We start from the raw sequence: 24,339 nt of genomic DNA, 5'->3' as shown, positions 1-24,339 counted from the left end.
AGATACCGTCTACATTTCAAGATTTTGAACACCTTTTCCCCAACCAATCCACCAAATCTTTCATTGTCAAATTCTTTCATGGAAGCTAAGAGCTCAGAAAGAATCACATCTGCACTCTAATCCTGTGATATCTTAACCCAAACACGAATATAAAAATGCTGTTGGGTCAGTGGATCATCATAAACACTTCTTGCAAGAGTGGTCTTGCCTATACCACCCATACCACAAATAGGGATAACTTGTAAATTGGGCGATTCTTCACACAATCGAGACTTAATTGCTATCAAATCTTCATGTAAACCAACCATAGAGTCGATAGATGGCAAACCTGCTGCAGTAGAAGAAGCACCAGTTTGCACTGCATCTTTGATTGTGGCAGCTTTATTATGCTTCATGTTCCTCACCTCAATACTGATTGAATTAGTTTGCTCCATTATCATTTTCACTTGGCGTTTTAATTTGGATTTTCCTGTTAAAGGAGCACAGCGCTGAGGTTGATTTTCCTCCGATATGATAGATACAATAAGGTGTTCTGCTTCACGCGCAGCTTGCTTGATACGATCGTACAAATTGCTTGGCGTCTCATCGGGGAATTCTTCGAGAAACTCTTTCAAGGAAATGAATGGTTCATAAATGAACGGCTGCATATGCCATCTTTGAGTTGATGATCAAAAAATTGAGAATTACTACTTCAAACTTCCAACTTTGGAACATAATTTTCGCGTGCGTGGGGTCGTAGTCGTTCCCAAAAATCAAACGCTAGTTAAGATAACCTCCGATGGCGGCGAGCGGACAGGCTAGCCGATTCCCGACGCTGGCCGGTCCGCTCGCCGAACCATTGGAACCGGCGAGCGCCATTTCGGCGAAAACATCGGCGATCCGACGCCGATTTTCAGGTGCTGGCCGATCCGCTCGCCGGTCGGCTGGCCGCCATTGCAGGCTCCTGATCGGCGAGCGATCGGCCAGCTCAATTTTATTTTTTTTTAAATTTTTTGAAACACTATATATACGCGATTTACGCGTCATTTTTATTCGCACCACTTGTTTTAACGAGTTTTCTCTCAATCTTAATTTCTGTACAAGAGCAACAACGTGAAATGAGTAACGCAGGTGGTAGTGGTGGGGATGCCGAGGAGTACGAACGGCAAATGAACGAATAGTTGGAGGCATATACGTCCCGCTAGATAAACCGGTTGATACAAAGGGCCTTGCAGCCGGCGGTACCTCGACCTCCACCCGTTGTCCACCGACGAGCAGTGATTGATCGGGATCACGTAGCTGCATATCAGCGGCTATATGAAGACTACTTTGCGGAGGAGCCGCGGTTTGGGGCGCCTCTTTTCAGGCGGCGTTTTAGGATGTGTAGGGCAGTGTTTATGCGTATCGTTGATGATTTGGAGCGTCGATATTTGTGTTTCCGGTTCAGGTACGATGCGGCTGGCAGTTGGCCTACGAAGGCGCGGCAGACATGTGGGACGAGTACCTCCACATCGGTGAGACGACTGCCTTGGATTGTCTGAAGTATTTCTGTCAGGGCGTCATTGAAATATTCTTTGATCAGTATCTTCAAAGCCCTGCCCTTGAAGAGTGCCAGGATCTGATGCAGATGCACGGGGAGAAGCATGGGTTCCTCGGGATGTTGGGCAGCATAGATTGTATGCATTGAGAGTGGAAGAATTGTCCCGCTGCTTGGAAAGGGTTCTACACGACCGACTACAAGGGAAAGAATCCCACGATGATCCTGAGACCGTAGCTGATTACCAGCTGTGGATTTGGCATGCATATTTTGGGGTAGCCGGGTCGAACAACGACCTCAACGTCCTCAACTCGTCGCCCCTTTTCAACGAGCAGTGCCAGGGCGTCGGTCCGGCCATCAGTTTTATCGCCAACGGGAACCAGCATGATATGGGCTACTACTTGGCGGATGAGATATACCCTAGGTGGCCCGTCTTTGTGAAGACGATCAGATGTGCATCAGATGAGAGGAATACCTACTTTGCGGAACGGCAGGAGTCGGCGCGTAAGGACGTGGAGCGCGCATTTGGTGTGCTCCAGTCTCGATGGGCGGCAATTAGGGGTCCAACGCGTTTGTGACATGTCGACTGCATTGCTGATATAATGTATGCCTGTATTATCCTGCACAACATGATTGTCGAAGATGAAGGTGTACAACTGACTAGTTGGGCCAATGACGATGCTAATGAAGTCGGCCCAAGCCACGGTGTGGCCGCCCCCAATGTACGAAGGGGGGTACCTCACGATGAAGTCGGCCGCCTCAAGGCACATGCCGACATGCGCCAAGTGGATGCTCATATTCGACTCCAAAAGGATTTAATTGAAGAGTTGTGGCCGTGAAGGACTGCACGTCGTTAGATTTTTTTTTAATTAATGTAATTTTTTTTAATTAATGTACTTTTTTTAATTTAAATATTATTATTGAATTTTCGCGTATCTGTGTCGTAAATTTAATTCCGTATTTTGTGTGATTGTTAATTATTTATTTTTTATAATTTTGTTTATTGTGGCTAGCTTATTGCTAGCCTATTGCTTGTCCAGTTGCTTGTCCTGATGATGTGGCAGGAGGAGTTTTAGTCCTGATGATGTGGCTGGAGGAGTTTGTGGCTAGCCTATGACTTACCTGGCCTATTACCATTAGAAATGCTCTAATGTGTTCACTTTTCAACATAAACATTTTTATAGTTCCTTAACTGAAAATGTGGTTATTTATCAAAAGAAATATGTAAATTTTAAGTGTTATTAATGATTAAATTATAATTTATGGAGTACTATATTTATATGAAGGTTGAAAATACTCCTTCCATCTCATATAAATAAATCGAATTTTCTTGTGTCTCATACAAATAGTTCATATTCATGATAACTTTTTCTTCTATGCTCTTTTACTTTATTATTTATGGGTATTAATTACGCATTAAAATTCATGTCTTCACAATTAGTCTATTTCTATGGGGGATAAATCATGGAAATTTATTGGTGAAATATTCTAGTGTAACTTGCGAAGACTAGTCAATATTGGAACGCCATGCACCTACCACTCTCCACCAGAAAGAAGAGTAGACTTTGTTATCAACAATTTTGGCTACACACACAAGCCCACATTTTATACAGTTAAGAAGTGAACCTTCGATTCTATGCTATAAATAGGGAGCTCCGATCTCACATTTTCCCATATCACTTAGCCACATTTACAACCATATTACACAAATCTTCCTACTTAATTACAACTACATTTTTCTCATTTTACTTCATCTAATCATGGGTGCCATCACTTACGATATTGAGATCCCTTCCTCCATCTCGGCCGCAAGGATTTTTAAGGCCGTGGTGCTCGATGTTGACACCCTCGTCCCCAAGATCATGCCTCAGGCAATCAAGAACGTCGAGATCTTGGAAGGGGATGGTGGCGTTGGGACCATCAAGCTTATCCATTTTGGCGAAGGGAGTCAGTACAAGAGCGTCAAGCACCGTGTGGATGCTATCGACAAGGAGAACTTGACCCACAGTTACAGCATAATCGAGGGCTATGTTCTTGGAGGAGTGATTGAATCCGTTACATATCATGTGAAGATCGTCCCAACTGAAGATGGAGGAAGCATTTGTAAGAACAGAAGCATCTACAACACAAAGGGTGATGCTGAGATTAGTGAGGAGAAGATTAAGGAAGGGAAAGAGAAGGCCATGGCTATGTTCAAGGCCATTGAGGCTTACCTCCTTGCCAATCCTGATGCCTAAAACCTCCAATTATACACATGCTTGAAAACTATTGTTTTGTGTGATTTTGTTTCTTTGTTTCTTCGACTTTGCATTTCCAATAACATGCATTTTTGTTGTATTCGTAATTTCTACAATTCTACTTATTGAACCGTTTCACAACATATGAGCAGTACAAAGAAGCAAAAAGATGATGAAAGGGAAAATTAATGTGGAATAGATTATTTAGGGTAATGTAAATTAAGAATGCATAGGAAATAATAATCTGTATACATATCATAAACAAAACATGTAAGTAATCAACAAAAAATGACAAAGGGCTTGGGTAAATGGCCAAAAGAAAACCACGAAATTTGGTCAAATTTTGGTCGATCCCAAAACTTTAAAAAATCGCACATTATATCATAACGTTGACATTTTTTTAATTGTCTCATAGTCAATGATTTGCGAGAAATTATGTATGCTTTTGGAAACGAAAAATATCACGTAAACAAAAATTCGCTATTTAAATGACCCAATTAGTCAATTATGTCTTTAATTTTTACATATGTATACATTACGTTTATAAATTTAGAAACGTAACATGATGAAATTTTTTGCTATGGGACAATTGAGAAAAATATCAAAGTTATAATATAATTGGTCAGTTTGAAAATTACGCGATGGATCAGAATTTAACCAATCATCATGATTTTTTTTGTTTTCTTTCCCTTGTAAATTCAATCGAATTAGTAATTTAAATTAAAGAACTAGAGATTGTTTGAAAAAAAAGTTGGTGAACACGTATAAAAAGTTAAAAACTAAAAGTAAAATAGCTTATAATATGTCATACAAGGTAGAAACTAAATACTCTCTATGTCTCCAAAAATTAGTCTATTTTTGTTATTTTGGTCTGTCTCCTAAAATTAATTTTTTTTTTTTTGCGATAATTTTTGTATCTCTATTTTACTTTATCAATTTCACATTAAACTCGTGTGTTTTCATATTCGGTAATTATAAGGTAATGGAAGAAGCATATATTAAATTTTGAAACAAAGTATGGAAAGGACGGTTCGAAAACATTGAAATTTAAAAAGTTGATATATGGGCCTAAAAACTATGATAACAAACGCAATTGGATGAAATGAATCGTTTAAAGAAACAATAAAGTTGATGAAATTCTAGATGAAGTTGACCAATAATCATTGTATGAGTAACTTGACAATGCGAAGTCATGGCCTTCACATTTAGTAAGGTAAATACGACTTTCACACATGATACATACGAAAATACAGACAAGTTGTATATTTTTTAATGTAGGGAATCTGTACCAAATACAAAAAAATATAGTCGGTGTCGGTGGTGGTGGTGGTGGTGGTGGTGGTGGTTAATATTAAGAAATCTAATAAAATACTATGGAACTCTATTGTTATTTTATTTTTAGTTTTTTTTTTATTTTTAATTTTTTAAAATTATTTTGAACTCTATTGTTAGCATGTGAAGAGTTGACCTTTCTGTTCAACGAATTGGGCTGGCTGCTTCCCACACAAATAAAAATGAGAACCTTCTATTATATGCTATAAATATGCAACTGAGCTTCTCTCATTCTCCCATCTAATTAAGCCATATTTACAACCATTACACATATCATTTTACTTCAACTAATCATGGGTGCCATCACTTACGATACCGAGATCCCTTCCTCCATCTCAGCCGCAAAGCTTTTTAAGGCCGCGGTGCTTGATGTCGACACCCTCGTCCCCAAGATCATGCCTCAGGCCATCAAGAACGTCGAGATCTTGGAAGGGGATGGTGGCGTTGGGACCATCAAGCTTATCCATTTTGGGGAAGGGAGTCAGTACAAGAGCGTGAAGCACCGTGTGGATGCCATCGACAAGGAGAACTTGACCCACAGTTACAGCATAGTTGAGGGCGATGTTCTTGGAGAAGCTATTGAATCCATTACTTATCATGTCAAGATCGTCCCGACTGAAGATGGAGGAAGCATTTGCAAGAAGAGAAGCATCTACAACACAAAGGGTGATGCTGTGATTAGTGAGGAGAAGATCAAGGAAGGGAAAGAGTCGGCCAGTGCTATGTTCAAGGCCATTGAGGCTTACCTCCATGCCAATCCTGATGCCTAAAAGCTACAATATTGATAACCACCTTGTTTGAATACTATGCATGTTTGTTTGTGTAATTTCTTCTTTTTGTTTTTTTTTTACTTTGAGTTTTCCAATTAATAACATGTATGAATTATGATCATTGTTTCCTTCACATGGATTGTGATCAAAATTGGACCATATTTTATTGCATTACTAAGACCAAATATTAATCTTAGGATTTCAATATCGCACTACAAAATAAACGCTCATTTGCGAGCACCAATTTGCTTGGAAAAAAGGGCTTTTTCGCTCACCAATGACCTATTTGCTAGCACTTAGCTAGCACAAATCATGCTCGTTATAAGCCTCTTCGCAAACTTGCGAGCAGTTTTGCGTGTGCAAGCTGAAAATGGTGTGCTCCGAAATATCAGTCCATTTGCAATATTGAATTTTTAATAATTTTATTTGAATTAATTTATTTTTAATTATTATAATACTTAGAGCAAAACAAATTCAAAAATGAAATTATATTAAATAAAATTATTGTTTTACACTTTATTTAAATTCATAATAAATACATAAACTATATTGTTCTTTGTTGAAATTGTACATTAGACTCTTCACCTACTCTAGCAACGCCTCCGCTTGTGCATGCACTTTTGCCATTTCTTACTACATAGACAACTGAAATAGCAACAGCTGAAGACAAGTGGGAAGGCAAAAGAGGAGTTAAAAATTTAAAAAGAACCAACTATATAATCAACATAGTATGTAAAAGATACATACTACTAATTCAAACAAATAGGTTTGATGCCTGTGACGATCAAATAAAATGAATCTTATGAAATGTCTTCTTGGACACTATCACGATATTATCTGGCGTTGCATACACAAATACTGATTAATCAAAGCAAAGGAAATTAATGATAAGTTAATACCTTATGATTTTCAATGCATTTGGTTTTTAAGTTAATACCTTATGCTTCTTATATCCGCTCATTTATTTGTTTTTCCAAATGTCGGATGTCCGAAAAACAATTCTTTGGATTGCTCAAATCGCTACAAGTTTTCAATGTTCTCCCTCTTCAAGTTCTCCAAGATTAACAATGACATATACAATATGATTCATTTGAGATACATTGCCTTCGTCCATGCTGTCAGTTCATCCTTCAAAGTTGAAGCAACTTAGCAACATACAAAGTCTTAGTCTTGTAGTTGAAACCTCATGCATGTCCTACGCTTAAAGTTGAAGCAGATATTTGGAAGATGAAACAGTTGAGGCATTTCAAGACAAATGCATCTGCTATCTTGCCCAAGTCAACTGAAAGTGGCAAAGACAATTCAGAGCTTCAAACACTCGGATATATCTAAGTGTAAACTTGCACGTGCAATTTGAAGAAATTGGGCATTCGTGGGAAACTAGGCCTTTTTTCATGAGATGAGTGGATCTATCGATGGTTTGAGGAAAATAAGCTTAGTTTTCACGAATGCCAATTCCGTCAAACTGTACGTGCAAGTTTCCACTAAGATATAACCGAGCGCTTGAAGCGCTTAAAGTTGAAGCAAATATATGGAAGATGAAACAGTTGAGGCATTTCAAGACAAACGCCCCTGCTACCTTGCCCAAGTCAACTGAAAGTGGCAAATGCAGTTCAGAGTTTCAAACACTCGGATATATCTCAGTTGAAACTTGCACGTGCAATTTGAAGAAAATTGGGCATTCGTGGGAAACTAGGCTTGTTTTTTATGAGAGGAGTGGATCTCTCGATGGTTTGAGGAAAATAAGCTAGTTTCCCCCGAATGCCCAATTCCTTCAAATAGCACGTGCATGTTTCCAGTGTTTGGAGCTCTCAACTGAAAGTGGCAAATATAGTTAAGAGCTTTCTTCCTTTGCATTTGACTAAGGAATGCACCTCCAATCCCAAATCTGCTCATGAAATTATGCATGAGTTTCACTTTGGAAACTTCCATGCCTTGAAGTTGGAGTTGATTATAATGAAGTGGACCAATTGACACTAATCGAGGAGTGTAGGCTCCTTCATATCTACATACAACTTCTCTAGTTTTTTATCAAATGAAGATATTAAGATTTGAATCATATGAGCTTTTGATTCTTTATTGTCAACATTGACCCCAGCCTGATCAGATTTCATTCCCATATTTTGGGAACTGTTAGAACTATAGAGACGACAACAACGGCCATCAAAATCACATGTATAGACTTAGCAGTGTTGGAATATAAGGTATTTGTTGGAGGAGTAATTTAGATTGGTAGAAATATTTGAGAGGGGAATGGGTTATGTGGGAAATGATTTAGGAGATGTTGGTAATGTGGGAACACAAAGAAACACTTTTATTTCTCAAACTTCTCGAGTTCTCAACTTGTGGAAAATGGTACAACTATGCAATATTTATAGTTATAGGCATGCATTTAATATTCTAAAATTCTCTACTAGATTCTATAATATTTTACATCTACATTTTTTCTCATAAAAATCTAGATATTTTTTTAACATTCTAGGGAATTCTACTAAAATATCTAAATATTTTAATACCTACTAATTCTAGAGAATTCTTACATAATATCTATAATATAGAGAATTCTCTTAAAATGTTAGATATTTTAATATCTACTAATATCTAGAGAGTTCTTCATAATAGATATTTATCATATCTACTACAAAAATCAAGTTTAATTTTATTCCAACATGCAGCTCCAAAGTATCTCAAATACAAACTTCTTTATTTCATTAGCTATCCAAAAATTAATCATAATTGTAATTGGGATCTCTATAACAATATCTTTATTAGACTTTATAACTAAAGCTGACAATATGATTTACACATATTATAAAATATACGAATTATACATAAATGAAGCTGGCAATCCCAACATTATTGGAAATAGATGATGAACTCTACATATTAGAATACGAGGAAGTGTAACATTTTTGTAAGGTCAAATATTGATAATTTTGTAAGAAAATCAGATGCATTCAGCTTCATAAGGGATAAAAGGAGCAATCAAGCCCAATTCCACCCTATCAACTTTGGGTTCATCATAAATCTAACACCAAGTAATCGAGTATGGATAAAAATTTTGTTGTGGGTATTATGGTATATTGTACTTTAGTAAAAGTGTGGTATACCGTAATAACGGTAAGGCAACTGTATAAAAAATTAACCATACCAAATTTTTGGTATACCACAATTATGCTAAGGTAACAGTATAAAAAATTAACCATACCGAATTTAAATGCGGTATACCGAAAATTCGGTATGATATCAATATAATATTTTATCATATCTCAGTTTTCAGTACGATATGCGATATTGCGTTCTCGGTATGGTATATCGTACTGATTCACCCCTATCTATTTCTACAGTATATCAATATATAGAAGAACCATAGTCCTTCCACCCTTTGAATGATAATATGCTTTTAATATGATTGATTAACTTGCTCTTGAGTTTGATGACCTAGATTTCTTCTATATAAATAGCATTACACTATTAATAATATTGTATAGTACTTATTACAAGGGTAAATTTGTCCATCATGGAAAATTCGGTCAATCCATGTAAGGAGGAATTCATTACAATTTATGGGCGATTTATTATATATCAAATCTTTAATCTTAAAACAAACCGATTAATTATATCCTCCACTATGCAGCATTTATTCTTACTCTTCTTAAATTTCAAAATTTCTGGGAAAACTCGAGGTTTCACTCTTCCAATCCCAAACTCTAATGGTAAAATAGTCAATCTATTATAACACGTTGTAATTTTCACAATTTTTTTTATATCAACATATTATAATGCAAATATCAACACAATGACATGTGATTTCAACACTAGTAACCAAAAGTATCAACACAATTTTATTGATATTGTACATGTATTATATTAAAAAAAATTTGATGCATTTATTGATATAAAATCTGATTATCAACATGTACGAAAATTGAAATTAAAATTGTAAAATTTTATCATCCAATCATCATCGAAATATATGCAATTGAGATATCGTTAGAATCTTTATAAAATTTCCTTTACTTGATATATTTTTTATGAAAAAATAATTTAAATCGAAAAAGTTACGTAAATTTAAAGTTTTAAGATGATTTTGAGTAGAGAGAAAGTGTTTAGTTTTAACTTCCATGTATAAGAATTGACATTAATACCCTTTAAGTTTATTTAATAATTTTTAAAATTCAGAATATAATCACTTGGACATTATTTCATAATCTAATAGCTAAGATTTTATGTTAGTATAACTAATATAAATATTCCCGAGTGGTGTTTCATTTCTAGCTTATTCCAACCGAGAGATGGTTTTATATGATTGAAGTAGGATGCCTCCGCTTTGGTAGCATAAAATTAAAACCGTAGTGTAATTAAATTTAAAGTTATACTAACTCAATTCATATATGAATGCCGAATGGTGCGTAATAAGAGCTAAGATAAATGTGGATAGTACTAGTTTTTTACCTCATATTTGTCGGCATCATCGACACAGTCAAAATGCTGTCTAAATCTGTCAACCTGCTTGGGATGAACTACTGACTTAGGCGGTATAAATTTTTGGGCCAACTGGTGTAAAATTGGAATGGATAAATTCTAAAGTTTGGGCTGGAGTTTAATTCTGTGATTAAACAATGAGATAGAGGAAGCTGGAGTTTTAAATAAGTTTAATTCATTGATTTATCATGCACGCTATTTTTGAGACAGGAAGGAAATACTACAAGTTAAGATTTAAGCAAATGGGTTGGGATTCTATTTTATAAATAACGAATTAACTACCTTTCAGGTAGGACTTCTGTTACTTAAATTCTAAGTAGTATAGTATGTTTTTTGGTCTTTCTACTTTTATTCCCAAAAAATGTTCTTATGTTCAACTTTGTTTTATTGTGACGAAGGTGTTAAGTATTCTATGTGATGTTTTATGGTGCTTATGTACCTCTCGGCTTTGACCGATAATAACTTGTGTTTCAAGTAGGAGTATGTTTTAATGAGAAAATAAAATTCCAATCACTGAAAAAAGTTTCATGCACTGCCAAAAAAAAAAGAAGATTCACAGAACATCACTGAAAAATTATCTCAATAAACCAATATCAATTCAATTGGCAGAAATTGTTTTGGCGTTCCATTTATCTACACTACAAAAAAAGCAGATCATGTGAGAAGAATTCAGATGTAGAATGAAGATCCTATTAAAGTAGAAAAGACTTATATCTTGGACTTAAAATTTATAATGATTCACTTTTCTCCTCCGAAATTCCCCAACTCTAAACTATAAAGAGCAGTGAGATTTCCAATTGAGGTTTCTATCCCTGTCAATGTTAGCACACCAAGTGAAGATCGGTAGTTTGGCAATGTGCCATCAACTGCCAATCGAATGGCGATACTAGTCTCTTTTGACCACTCCCTACTAACATCGATCTCCAATTTTCGCAATATGTGAAAAGGCCAGCTCTTGACACTAGAAGTGGACATGGATTTAGGGACACCAACAATGCTTAGTTGTTCGAGCAGAGGTGATGCTGCCAAGCAATCAAGAAACCTAGGTAGATTCTGAAGGCTCGTTAGTTCCACCAAAGACACTTTCTTGAGCGAAGGGGCTGATGGCTCCACCACTGTTATCAGCTCTTGACAGTCACAAATCTCCAAACTGCGGAGGGAAGTAAAGCTCCTCCCACTACTTGAAGTCGCTATGGACTTCAGATTTCGACAGCCTCTTATAGTAATCTGCTCCAAAGAATTGAGGGTGTGTAGACCATCTGGTAACTCTCTCAACTTGGGGCAATGCCTTATATCCAACTCCGAGAGACAATGAGTGTTACAGAATAACCAGTTTGGGAGACATCCCAATTTGTAACAGTGGTACATCTTCAAGGATTGAAGGCGAGGAAATACCTTCACTTCATTGGCAAATTCTATCTGTGTCCACTCGCTCAGCTCAGCCATATTTAACAGTAAGATACTTTCAAGTGCTGGAAAGATGACTCTGATGTCATTCCCAGTCCCGTAGAATGAAGAATTTATCAACCTCACATTGCTCAATCTCCTTAAACTAAGAGTTTTGAGATTAGGCAAGTGGCCAACTGAGGGGATTTCTTCACATTCTTGGCAGCTACTTAGTGTGATCTCAGTCAAACTGTCAAGCCTTATCAAAAACTCTTCATCAACTGAGTCCATGATGGAAATCTTTTGCCTTTGAATCCCGCAATCTTTAACCTCTCTAGATCTGGTTGAAGTTCGAGGGCTTCCAACACAGCCTCATCCTTTCTTTCTTTGTTTTCTTTAGGAAGCTCATTAGTTCTTTCACCTTGTCCATTTTCACCCCATTCTAACTCCAATGATATTAAGTTTTGCTTCTCAGATAATTATTTGGCTTTCTTTGCGTCTTCGCCATCAGTTACTTTTTCCAGATTCTCAATGGATAGTCGTTTGAGATTGTTCAAACTCCCCAGCTCTTCTTCAATCCTATATCCTTTCTGCTCACCCACCCTAAACTTGAGTGCTTGAAGATTAGTTAATCTCCCAATCTCGGAAGGCAACTTTACATCACTCTGAATATAAAGATGCTGTAAACTAATCAAGTCATTAAACGTACTTGGCAGTTCCTTTAGAGATCTTGTCAAAGCATGCAATGTTTGTAAGCAGTGGAGTTCAGAAATCTGATCTGGCAAGCTTTCAATTCGTGTTCTTGAAATATTAAGATTCCTCAAATATATCAGCTCACTAATGGAACTCGACAACTTCGTAAGTTTATCACAGGCAAGAATAAGGACTTGCAAAGATTTGAAGCCTGAGAAGATGGCGGTATCAGTAATTTCACCTTGGAAGATCAATGTACGCAAATATTTTGCTGTCCGCTTCTTCTCTGTGTCCATCACAAAGGCGGCAAAACACCTCTCCAAATCCTCGATATCGAGAAGATCCTTCTCTATATCGTCTTTGATTAGTTGGATGTGGTTTAGCCGTAGCTCCTGGAGCTTAGCCACAATAATCGTTGCATCCGCCATCATTCTGTCTCTAGATTGCTATGGATACAATGTTCAACGCCATCTTAATTTTCAACTACCATACTCTCTCCAGAATAATTACTCAAATACCACCACTGCTTAAGATTAAAGTCTAATTGAATCCTTCTTCCACGCTACAAAAGTAGTAATTTATTAATTTTTTTTCACTCATAAACATTAAATCAAAATAAACTTGCCAATCAGTCGATGACAGCGATGATTGCTATTTATTTAAACCAACTACCCTTTGTTCTGTCTAATTTAAATATTTATTGCATCCAAGTTGATATTTATTTTACTGTACATAATTTAATGGAGTCTTCATCAAATTTTTACTATCCATGAATTACCAAAACACATACACGAGTAACTAAAGGTGTAATAAAGGTTATTTTCAACTAAATAAAAGGCTCTAAACATTTCTCAACCCACAAAATTTATACTGGTCGTCTGACTGTATCTTTTAGCAATGACTTAATCACAATAAACCTATTTCAAGCTGAAATGAAAGAAAAGATGGCACTGAAATGAAAACAGCAGAAACCACATCAGAAGATGAGAACATAAGCTACCAATTCTCTTCTTACCCCATAGCAAACATCCCCCTCAACATCTCCATGAGAATATTAGGTTCTGTTGAATTAAACTCGCTCTATAAACCAATTCTTTCGTCGCCAGAAGGAAGAGGCATCGCAGCAAACAAAATCTTGACTTGAGTTTACCCTGGCTTGTGTGGTTGAAATTAGAGATGTTGTCATCAAGTAAGGCTGCCTCACTCTTCTTGAATTTCCAATTCGGAAATGTGTCTTCGCATCCTTCTAAAATGAGCTTTCCAACTGATAACAGCTTATAGGTGACACCAGAAATTTATCAGGCAAGTACTCAAACAGACAACACTAGATTAACATCAGGGCTAGTATCTTCAATATCACCGATATCATCTTCGCTCGAAGTCTTTGCAATCATCCCCTGCATTTCTTGCTCCAAATCATAGACCTTGTCACTCATACCCTCCTTTCTATAAGCATCCATCATTATAGAGTAAGTCGTCGAATCTGGTCGGCATAACTTATCCTTCATTCTCTTAAAAACTCTCTCCATCTCCATCAAATCCTGTGCCTTGGTGCAAGCATGCAACACTGCATTGAAGAAAGAGGTATTCTCAGGTATCTCCAATCTCCCCGCCAACTGAACACTGCTGATAACCTTATGAAAGAGGCCGGCATTGGCATACCCTCGGATGAGACAGCAGAAGGTCTTGATGTCCGCCCTAATCCCTTCAGTACGCATTTGATCAAATGTGTACTCCATGTGCTTTGCATCACCAACGTCAGAAAATGCCTCAATCACGTTGTTATAGGTTGAGGTTGTCCAAGGAAATGAAAGCCTGCGCATGTGCTCCATCACGGACGACATCTTGTCATACATCCTCTTCTTCCCATAAGCGCCAATCAAAATGTTGAAAGTGCGCGTTTCTGGCTCTATTCCAAAGTCGCGGAACTTCTCATACCACCTCTCCATCATCTCAATCTGGCCATCATTCCCTAACAAGCTAATGATGGTATTCATAGTCCACACATCAGGTATGCTCGTCTCACTTTCGAGCATCCTCGTAAGAACCTTCTCCATATCTTCATATCTTCCTGCCTTGCCATAACCACTAAGAACTATATTTTGAGTGACAGTGTTAGGAGTAATCCACCTTTCAGACATTTCATCATAAAGAGACTCGAGCAGATCGAAACGGGTAGCATCAACACAGGCCTTGATCAGTATACTGTAGGTGTAGACATCAGGCTGGCAATGAGGTATGGCCTTCATTTGTTCCAGAAAGAAAAATGCCTTATCAATCAAATTGCTGCGGCAACAGGCACCAAGCAACGCAGTGTATAGCTGAGCAGTTGGCTCCAAACCTTCTTGAAGCATTTCATCAAACAGTTGGCATGCTTGACCAGGTTGCCCGCATCTACCGAGTAGAACAATGAGCTTCATATATGTCCCTTCCTTTGGATGGTAAAAAGGTTGCGCCTTTAACATCTCAAACACCTAATTGATCGGGAAACCAGCATAATTAAGTGGGTTTGATGAATTGTTGCAAAATAGAAAATACTTTGTTAAGTTGAGAACGACCTGAAGCGCTCGTAGCCACTGTTTTTTGTCAATGGCTTCGGAGAGAGATTCGGTGACGGTGTTAACCCACGCTTTGGCATTGTTCTTGTTATCCAGTTTCTTCTTGATGTTTTTGATAGGGCTTCTCCTTTTGGGAAGCTGCGTGGTGGAGGTTTGTATCTGAGCAGGATATTCACCGGCCTTCCAGTGCTTCTTCTTGGGCAAATCCGATGTGGATGGTGCGGCGGAGCACAGGACATGGAATCTGCGGAGTGGTGGAGCGGCGGCGGCTGTGGTTTTAGCGGTGGTGGGGAGAGGGGAGGGGAGGAAGGAGGAGGAGGAGAAGGAGAGTTGAAAAGGAGCAGCCATTAATATATAACTTACATTCAAGTTCAACAGTGGAGATAGATTGGATTGGGAGAAGAATACTGAGAAGATATTTGGGAATGAAACACTGTAATTGGATAAGTCTCAGCAAATGAGAGAGGAAACACAGCACCAAACGACGCCGTTGCCTATTTCTTGCTGCTTTTTCATATTTTTGTACATTTATTGCAGCAACATCTGCCTTCCTCTTTTTTTATTTGTTTCTTTTCTTCCTTTTTTATATTACTATTTCTTTGATATTAAATTTGTAAATTAGTTATTTTTTTATATGTTTGTAACAAAGAAACAAAAGCGGGTTAATAATACTCCAATCTGCATAGTGGAGCAGTATTTTTTCAATATAAAAAAATAAACTAAACCGAGTTTTAATAAAAATAATAATTATGGAATTAAGACTGAAATAATTGGTCGTTCATCAATTAATTGCTTAAATAAATAGTTATATTTTTCACTAAACACTTTAGTTATATCACTTTGGAGGATATCAAATAAATATTATAAACATATATAATCATGGGTCCAGTTATTAAGAATCGCTAATTAATATACATCTAAAAAAGAAGAAACACATATAATAAAATAACTATTTTACAAATTTAATATTAAAGAAATAGAAATATAAAAAATGGAAGAAAAGAAACAAATAAAAAAAGAAGGCGGCGTTGTATTTTTAATTCTAATTATAAGGAATTCCTAAGCCATAAACTAGTACTAGAATAAATGTACAAAAATGATGAAAAAGCAGCAAGAAACAGGCAACGGCGTCGTTTCAAGGCACCGCATGGTGCTGTGTTTCCTCCCCTCTGCAGAGGATCCAGTCCAGTCCCGGACCGAAGTTGTGCAAAAAAGTGAAGACCTGGTTATGAAAATCTATATTCATTTGAATATACTTAATATTTTAAAATTTAATTTATACTCTATATGCAACTTTTATTATACTCTTAATTATAAACCATATTGCTCCAATAATATGTATGGTAGTACATAAACGATGATTTTAAATTTAGTATAAAGTTACAATTGGATATTTGGGGAAAAAAATTATAAACTCATAGTATTGGATTTCTACTCTTTTTTCCAGTGTTTTAAAAACCAGACCGGACCGGCCGGACCGCGAACCAACCGGACCGCGAACCGGCACCTGGTCCGGTACGGTTCGGCCCCAAAAACCGTTTGTATGTTAGGCCGCCTTGAACCGTCAGAACCGGCCGGTCAGACTGGTTGAACCGGGAACTGGTTTTTATGTTTAAAATGCGAGACTACAGGGGATTGAACACCTGGTCCAGTACGGTTTGCCCCCAAAAACAGTTTGTATGTTAGGCCGCCTTGAACCGGGAACCGATTTTTATGTTTAAAATGCGAGACTAGAGGGGATTGAACCCTAGACCTCAACATTTCTGCCACTCCACCACATGATCTTGAATGAAATATTGTGAAGATTAATTATTGTTATACATTAAATCTATAATTTTTTGTCCACACAAATTAATAATTTGTGTTTAGTTTTATACTTTTAAATGATTGTTAGTTGTGATATGTTTAATTTTAATTATCAGCCACTAAATTTTATTTTTATTAGTATAATATATATATATATATATATATATATATATATATATATATAGGGTTGTGATCAATTGAGATTTTTTAGCCTAATTGAGAATTGAGATGCATTATAAGCCACTCATTTTTATTAAATGAGTGGTCCAGAATTTGCCACATGGAAAATATTTTTACATTAATTAATTGTGAAAGGGCATATTTGTAATTTCATCATATATTTTATTTAATAAATATTTTTTTTATTTTTTTAAAAAAAATTATTTTTTTTTCGATTTTTTATTTTCTTATTTATTTTATTTATTTTATTTTTTTTTATTTTTTGTCAACTACATATACAATTCATGTCAACTACACACATGTAATGTCAACTACATATACAATTCATGTCAACTACACACATATAATGTCAACTACATATACAATTCATGTCAACTACACATATATAATGTCAATTATAAGCTGTTGACATTTGATGTGCAGAGCTATTGACATTTGATGTGCAGACTACACATCGTAGTTGACATAATGTCTCAGTAGTTGACATCGCGCGAAAATTTAAAAAACTTAAAAAAAAATTAAAAAAATTAAAAAAATTAAATTTTTTTTAGTTGTTGACATTTTAATACGAGTTGTTGACATTTGATATTCTGGCTATTGAAATGAAATGACGATAATACCCCTTAGTTGACATAATCTACTTGCAGTTGACATTTCAAAATGAGTGGCTGAAAATGCATCTTAATTCTCAATTAAGCTAAAAAATCTCAACCTAACAAGACCCTATATATATATATATATATGAAAAAATAATTTTGCCTAAGATTTAATATTATATATAATATTAATATAGTTTATTACTCCATATTTACTAAATATTACTCCAAACTTACTAATAATTCAAGTTTAATTTTATGTATTAACTAATAATACTATTATAGTATATATTTATCCAAATTAACTAAAAATTCATTTTAGTTTTATATATTGTCTATAATATTATTTCACCACACAAATGTTTTTGAGATAATATGAATTTTATCTATTTATATATGTAAAATATATACTTTTTTTGGTTACACTAATTACAAATTTATGTATTTAATAATTATTTAAATTTGACCATTCTCCTATTTTAAATACTCTTAATATTTAATTTACTTAAAATGTTTAATATATGTTTTTGTTATATGTCACTATTAATTATAATATATTACTCACTAAATTTAATATATTTTGTAAGAGTATATTTAATTTTATATTTGCAAGGTAAAACGGTTCGACTAGTAATTGAACCGGTCGGACCGGTTGAACTGTGAACTAGTAGCCTCACCGATTCACCAGCCGGTCCGGTTTTTAAAACATTGCTTTTTTCTTTTTTTCTTTTTTGGTAATAATTTCTACTCTTTTTTCACAACACATTAAATAAAATTTTATAGCACTAGTATTAGTAGACTAGTAGTAGTAAAGAGTGAGGACAGAGGTGAGACTTGAGAGAGCAACTTCCATAGTCAACGCCCGAAGAAAATTTCAGGTTTTCCTTTGCCAGAGCTAACTAACTATTCAGCTCCTGCTTCTCGTCTATGACAGCATGAGGTGAGCCCTAATTATTTCCTCATTAACTGAATTTGAACACCAAATGGAAGAATTTGGGCTGCACTTAACAGAAATTCGAGTCCTTGGAGCAGGAAGAAAATTGAAATTCATGACTTGCTGCTTTTTTATTTTGCTTTCTGCTTATAGATTTTTCCTAGTTTTCAATTTGAGTCTTAGTGTTAGATTTATGTTGAACCCAAAGTTGAGAGGGTGGAATTGGTCTTGATTGATCCTTTTATCCACTATATGAAGCTGACTGCATCTGATTTTCTTACAAAATTACCAATATTTGACCTTACAAAAATGTTACACTTCCTTATATTGAGATATGTAGAGTTCATCATCTATTTTCATTAATGTTGGGATTGCCAGTTACATTTATGTAGAATTTGTATATTTCATATATGTGTAAATCATATTGTCAGCTTCAGTTATATGCTTAAGTCTAATTAGGACATTGTTATAGAGATCCCAATAACAATTTATCTATGATTAATTTTTGGATAGCTAATGAAATAAAGAAGTTTGTATTTGAGATACTTTGGAGCGGCTAAGTCTATACATGTGATTTTGATGGCAGTTGTTGTCGTTTCTACAGTTCTAACAGTCCCCAAAACCAAGAGATGAAATCTGATCAGGCTGGGGTCAATGTTGACAATAAAGAATCAAAAGCTCATATGATTGAAATCTTAATATCTTCATTTGATCAAAAACTAGAGAAGTTGTCAGTAGATCCTTCATACTCGTATGCAGCATGTATCTATAGAGTTTCTGAGAAGCTACGGAAAGCAAATGAAGGAGCCTACACTCCTCGATTAGTGTCAATTGGTCCACTTCATCATAATCAACCCCAACTTCAAGGTATGGAAGTTTCCAAATTGAAATTCATGAATAGTTTCTTGAGCCGATTTGGAATTGGGATGCATACCTTAGTCAAATTTGCAGCAAAGGAAGAAAGTTTTGTTCGTGGGTGTTATGAGGGTCAAATTGACCTTACTGTTAAGCAACTTACAGAAGTGATTCTCTTGGACGGGATATTCATCGTTGAACTTTTCCTACAAAACTATTTTTCACAGCTGAGAGAGAAAAGCGAGACAATATTTGAAAATCAGTGGATGCACAATAATTTGTTGCATGATATGATGTTGATAGAAAATCAGCTACCTATAAGAATAATGAAGAGCCTGATGGATTTTGTGGATCTTTCGTTCTTGAACGAGGGCACCGTGCTCACCATCTATGATCTTGCTCTCAGTTTCTTCAAGAATGTTGGTAATACGCACAAGGTTGCATTGACAGCACGGTGTTACAATGCTAGGCATTTTGTTGAGTTTCTTTTGTCTCTTCATGCTCCACCAGTGCGTTCTCTTCATGCTCCACCAGTGCGTTCTCGTGATACAGAAAAGCCGAGAAAAAAAACAGCTCCAGCTAGAAAGTTTGAATATACTCGCACTGCAACAGAGTTACAAGAAGCTGGAGTCAGGTTCCGTGGTGGGAAAGCAGATTGTTTGCTTGAGGTTTCCTTTTTTCTACCAGGAGATGGAAATGGAGGTTGCTTGTTTGAGGTTCTGTGTGAACGAGGAGGTGAGCTGACGATCCCCAAATTGAGAGTTGATGAATTAACTGAGACATTCTTCCGGAATCTTGTAGCCTTTGAGCAGCTAGGCCATTTCGGGTACTTTTCCAAATATATTACAAGTTACGTCATACTCATGGATAGCTTCATAGACACACCGGGTGATGTTGATCTACTTGTGTATCATGACATTATCGACAATAAGTTAGGGGACAGCCAACAAGTAGCCAACCTGTTTAACAATCTTCACAAGGTAGTTGTGACTGAAGCAAACGACTTCTATTTTGCTGAGCTCTGTATTGATTTGAACGAGTACCGTAAGGATTGGCTTCACCAGTGGAAAGCCAGGTGGTTTAGATCAAAAGTGATGCTGAGAAAGAATTATTTCAGCAACCCTTGGTCCTTCTTGTCCCTTGCCGCTGCTACCGTGTTGCTCATTCTTACAGTGATACAAACAGTCTGTTCAATTCTGCAGGTATAGTTTCACATTTTTCCTACCATTCAAATAACTGCTGTCACATATTGTTTCAGAATGCTTGGTTTTTTACTTGTATTGTTGCTTCTGTCTTCTGAAGGATACTTCCCCTTATTTATCTATGATTTGTTTTCTTTTTTTATTTTTCCCTTTTTAGCTAAAAAAATTCTTTATGAGCTCTAATTTTATCTTACTATTTTTTATCAAGGTTCAATGAGTAGGAGGAAAGGAGTTTGTAAAGAAAGGCAAATGGTGGGAGATGCATTCTCTTGAGCATATCCTGGTAACACCTTATGATCTTGAGCTTGTCTCCAATGATGCAAACTTTTATGTATGAATTTGTATTGTATATTTGTGATGTTGCACATGACATTTCTATATAATGGTGATATAAGATGGTCTTGAGCTTGTTACCAAAAATGTTTTATATATCTGCATGATAGGATATAATTGTAAACTTCACGGCGAAGGAATTAATCTGTAATTTTATAAATAAGATGGACATTTATTAAATATTAGCCTATTATGCAGCGTGACAAAGAAATGTATATTTATAGTGATGCAAAAATAGTGACCAATTATGCAGCGTGACAAAGAAATTCAAAATCGAATGAATCAGATGACATAGCAATTCTTTTTACTTTAGTAATACAACTAGTGATATTTAAGTTATTTATAGTTTTTTCTGTTTTGGTAATATATTTATAGTTTTTTTTAACACTCCGTATAACTAAGCAATGTATATTTATATATGAATTCCAGAATTCTGAAATTGCAAATGTGTCAAATATTTTGGTTACTTAGATATAGGTGGATAAGATTATATTTGTAGTGCAAGATTGTGTTTTTCTTGATACGTTAGGCTAAATATCCGAACAAAACGAAACATACACACGTAACTCTTGCAAATTGAGAAAAGTTTGATGCCTTCATAGGAGTAGTATATAAGATTATGCTATCAAAAACATTTTAGCACCATAGACTACAGTTCTAGAAGACATCAAAGTTTCTTATTAAAAAAAGTGATACATAAATACTGATGAATCGGCGAATTTTTGATGGCGATGAATGCAGGAAGATGCAGATCACGACACAGAGATTTTACGTGGTTCGATTTACTGAGGTAAATCTACGTCCACGGGAAGAAAAGAGGGCAGAGTTGTATTGCTTGATCTGTTTTCTACAGCTTACAAATACAGACTTGCTATTTGATATTTTATCTCTAGAGAGTGAGAGAGAGAGTCTTAGAACGTAACCTATCTATCTGATCTAGGTTCTATTTATACATTGAACCTAGATCGTGGCATGCAGCCATTTACTAGGTAGTGGATGTCGTGGAGATCGTGGCGATCTTGCATGGGTCCACTATCCTGCATGAGTTAATGACTGCTTGACACCACTAAATAGATCGTGGGTGGTGGAGGTGGAAATCCTGCATGAGTCCACTATCTCCTAGTTCGGTCGAATACTGAGACCGAACTGCTGAATTATGGCCGAGCAGCTTTTGCCGATCTGAGAGTAGAGCTTGATGCCGACCTGAGAGCAGAGTTTGATTGGTTGGCTTTTACCGAGCTGTAGGCTGGGGCCGAACCCTTTGGTTGTGCCGAACTGAACTCTTTAGTCATGCCGAACTGATACTCTTTCTTGGGCTTTAGGCTGATGGGCTTTACTGCTGTTGGGCTTGTTTAGTACGTACTCCATCACTACCCCCCCCCCCCCCGGAAAGTGAAGTGAATCACTTCGGCATTCTGGATAAAGGTACGGGGTAAGTTGATGTTTGTCCTCGGTCTGATGAAGTGAACTCTTCTTTGACCGGACTCGTCTTTGGTCTGATGAAATAAACATCTTTGACCGGACTCGTCTTTGGTCTGATGAAATAAACATCTTTGCCCGGACTCGTCTTTTGGTCTGATGAAATAAACATCTTTGACCGGACTCGTCTTTGGTCCTAATTTGGCGAGTTTTATCGCTCGGATCGGACTTTCCGTTGTCCTAATTTGGGGATCGGACTTTCCCTTGTCCTAATTCGGCGAGTTTTATCGCGTGGATCGGACTTTCCCTTGTCCTAATTCAGGCAAGTTTTATCGCGAGAATCGGACTTTCGTTGCAGTTCGTTTCAGACGAAGTGCTTGATTTTTAAGCCGAATTGTGGTCTTGTATCCTCTTTAGAAGCTTGGACTTCACAATCGTTGGCTTATTGCAGTTCGTTTCAGACGAACTGCTTGTTTAAGCTGAATTGTGGTCTTGTATCCTCTTTAGAAGCTTTGACTCACAATCGTTGGCTTGTTGCAGCTCGTTTCAGACGAACTGCTTGTTTAAGCTGAATTGTGGTCTTGTATCTTCTGTAGAAGCTTTGACTCACAATCGTTGGCTTGTATATGTTCTAAGAAGGGGATCAGCCTTCGAAGAACAAGATACCTCAGTAACATTTGTAAGAGACGACACGCACAGAGACAGACAAAACACACAGACAAAACGCACAGAGACAAACAAAGACCAAGCAAACCAAAGAAAGCACATTGACCGAACAGGACTCAAGACTGACTGGACTGTCTCTTACAAATGGAACTTTTTGAGGTTGGAAACGTACCATGTTCGGGGTACTTGTGCTCCTGACACGTGAGTCAATTTGTAAGACCCTTTGCCGAGGACTTCTGACACCCGATATGGACCTTCCCATGTGGGTTCGAGTTCGCCCAGCTTTTCTGCTCGGCTTACTTCATTGTTTCTCAAGACGAGATCTCCCACTTGAAATTGCAGCTTCTTCACCCTTTGGTTGTAATACCGGGCTACTTGCTCCTTGTACTTGGCTGCTTTTATGCATGCCAATTCTCTTCTTTCTTCGGCAAGATCTAGCTCGGCTCTCAGTCCGTCGTCATTCATTTCTGAGGAGAAATTTAGAGTTCGGGGACTGGGTACGCCGATCTCCACCGGAATTACGGCTTCAGTGCCGTACACCAGACTGTACGGAGTTTCACCGTTGGAGGTTGTGGGTGTAGTTCGGTAGGACCATAGGACTTGAGGGAGATTTTCTACCCATTGTCCTTTGGCTTGTTCTAACCGAGCTTTTAACCCTTTCACCAGGATACGATTTGTTACCTCCGTTTGTCCGTTTGCTTGTGGATGAGAGACCGAAGTGAACCGCTGTTGAATATTCAGCTCTTGGCACCAATTCTTGAACGTCTTGTCGGTGAACTGAGTCCCGTTATCCGAGATGAGGATGTGGGGTATGCCAAATCGGCACACTATGTTCTTCCAGACGAAGTCCAATGCCTTTGAGCTCGTTATCGCAGCTAATGGTTCAGCTTCCACCCACTTCGTGAAGTAGTCTACGGCAACGATTAGGAATTTCATTTGCCGAGGAGCTTGAGGAAGTGGTCCCACTATGTCTATGCCCCATTGCATGAAAGGCCAAGGGCTCTGCATAGTGGATAGATCGGTCTGCGGCATCCTTGGGATATTTGCATGGATTTGGCACTTCGGGCAGGTCTTGACGAGCTGCACTGCTTCTTGTACCAAGGTTGGCCAATAATATCCCCATCTTAGAACTTTTTTAGCTAAAGCTCTAGCTCCGATGTGGCTGCCGCACGATCCTTCATGAACTTCTCTGAGGATGTAGTCCGTCTCTTCTGGTCCTACGCACCGCAATAACGGCTGGAGGTAAGACTTTCTAAAGAGGACTCCTTCATGAAGTTCGTACCGAAGTGCTCGGCACGTGATCTTCCGAGCTTCTCTCTTATCCTCGGGCAATTGTCCTTGATCCAGATACTGCAAGATTGGCGTCATCCA

General features: G+C 37.0%; 4 protein-coding genes across 5 annotated transcripts; 3 read left to right on the top strand and 1 right to left on the bottom strand.

The window, feature by feature from the left end:
- Positions 1-3,182: 3,182 nt before the first annotated feature.
- LOC121799212 (major allergen Pru ar 1-like) lies at positions 3,183-3,894 on the top strand. The gene has a single exon (XM_042198551.1). The coding sequence runs from the start codon at positions 3,277-3,279 to the stop codon at positions 3,751-3,753; it is 477 nt and encodes a 158-aa protein (XP_042054485.1). The 5' UTR covers positions 3,183-3,276; the 3' UTR covers positions 3,754-3,894.
- Positions 3,895-5,344: 1,450 nt separating this feature from the next.
- Positions 5,345-5,976, top strand: LOC121799276 (major allergen Pru ar 1-like). Its single transcript, XM_042198596.1, has one exon. It carries the CDS (start codon positions 5,379-5,381, stop codon positions 5,853-5,855), a length of 477 nt encoding a protein of 158 aa, XP_042054530.1. The 5' UTR covers positions 5,345-5,378; the 3' UTR covers positions 5,856-5,976.
- Positions 5,977-13,218: 7,242 nt separating this feature from the next.
- Positions 13,219-15,474, bottom strand: LOC121799737 (pentatricopeptide repeat-containing protein At3g06430, chloroplastic-like). Its single transcript, XM_042199193.1, has 2 exons — positions 14,978-15,474; positions 13,219-14,893 (listed from the first exon to the last, which is right to left on the bottom strand). Exons 1-2 carry the CDS (start codon positions 15,323-15,325, stop codon positions 13,730-13,732), a joined length of 1,512 nt encoding a protein of 503 aa, XP_042055127.1. The 5' UTR covers positions 15,326-15,474; the 3' UTR covers positions 13,219-13,729.
- Positions 15,475-18,364: 2,890 nt separating this feature from the next.
- LOC121799735 (UPF0481 protein At3g47200-like) lies at positions 18,365-21,063 on the top strand. Of its 2 annotated transcripts, none has more exons than XM_042199191.1 (3): positions 18,365-18,499; positions 19,098-20,550; positions 20,759-21,063. In XM_042199191.1, exons 1-3 carry the CDS (start codon positions 18,495-18,497, stop codon positions 20,765-20,767), a joined length of 1,467 nt encoding a protein of 488 aa, XP_042055125.1. In that variant the 5' UTR covers positions 18,365-18,494; the 3' UTR covers positions 20,768-21,063. The 2 variants fall into 2 exon arrangements, with proteins under 2 accessions (XP_042055125.1, XP_042055124.1); XM_042199190.1 differs by having other exon boundaries at positions 18,376-18,499; positions 19,080-20,550.
- Positions 21,064-24,339: the final 3,276 nt, after the last annotated feature.

This window comes from Salvia splendens, chromosome 4 (assembly GCF_004379255.2).
Source record: "Salvia splendens isolate huo1 chromosome 4, SspV2, whole genome shotgun sequence".
In the NCBI taxonomy this organism is placed as follows: domain Eukaryota; kingdom Viridiplantae; phylum Streptophyta; class Magnoliopsida; order Lamiales; family Lamiaceae; genus Salvia; species Salvia splendens.
The sequence above is the reverse complement of the archived record's forward strand: the minus strand, read 5'-3'. Positions and strand labels throughout refer to the sequence as shown.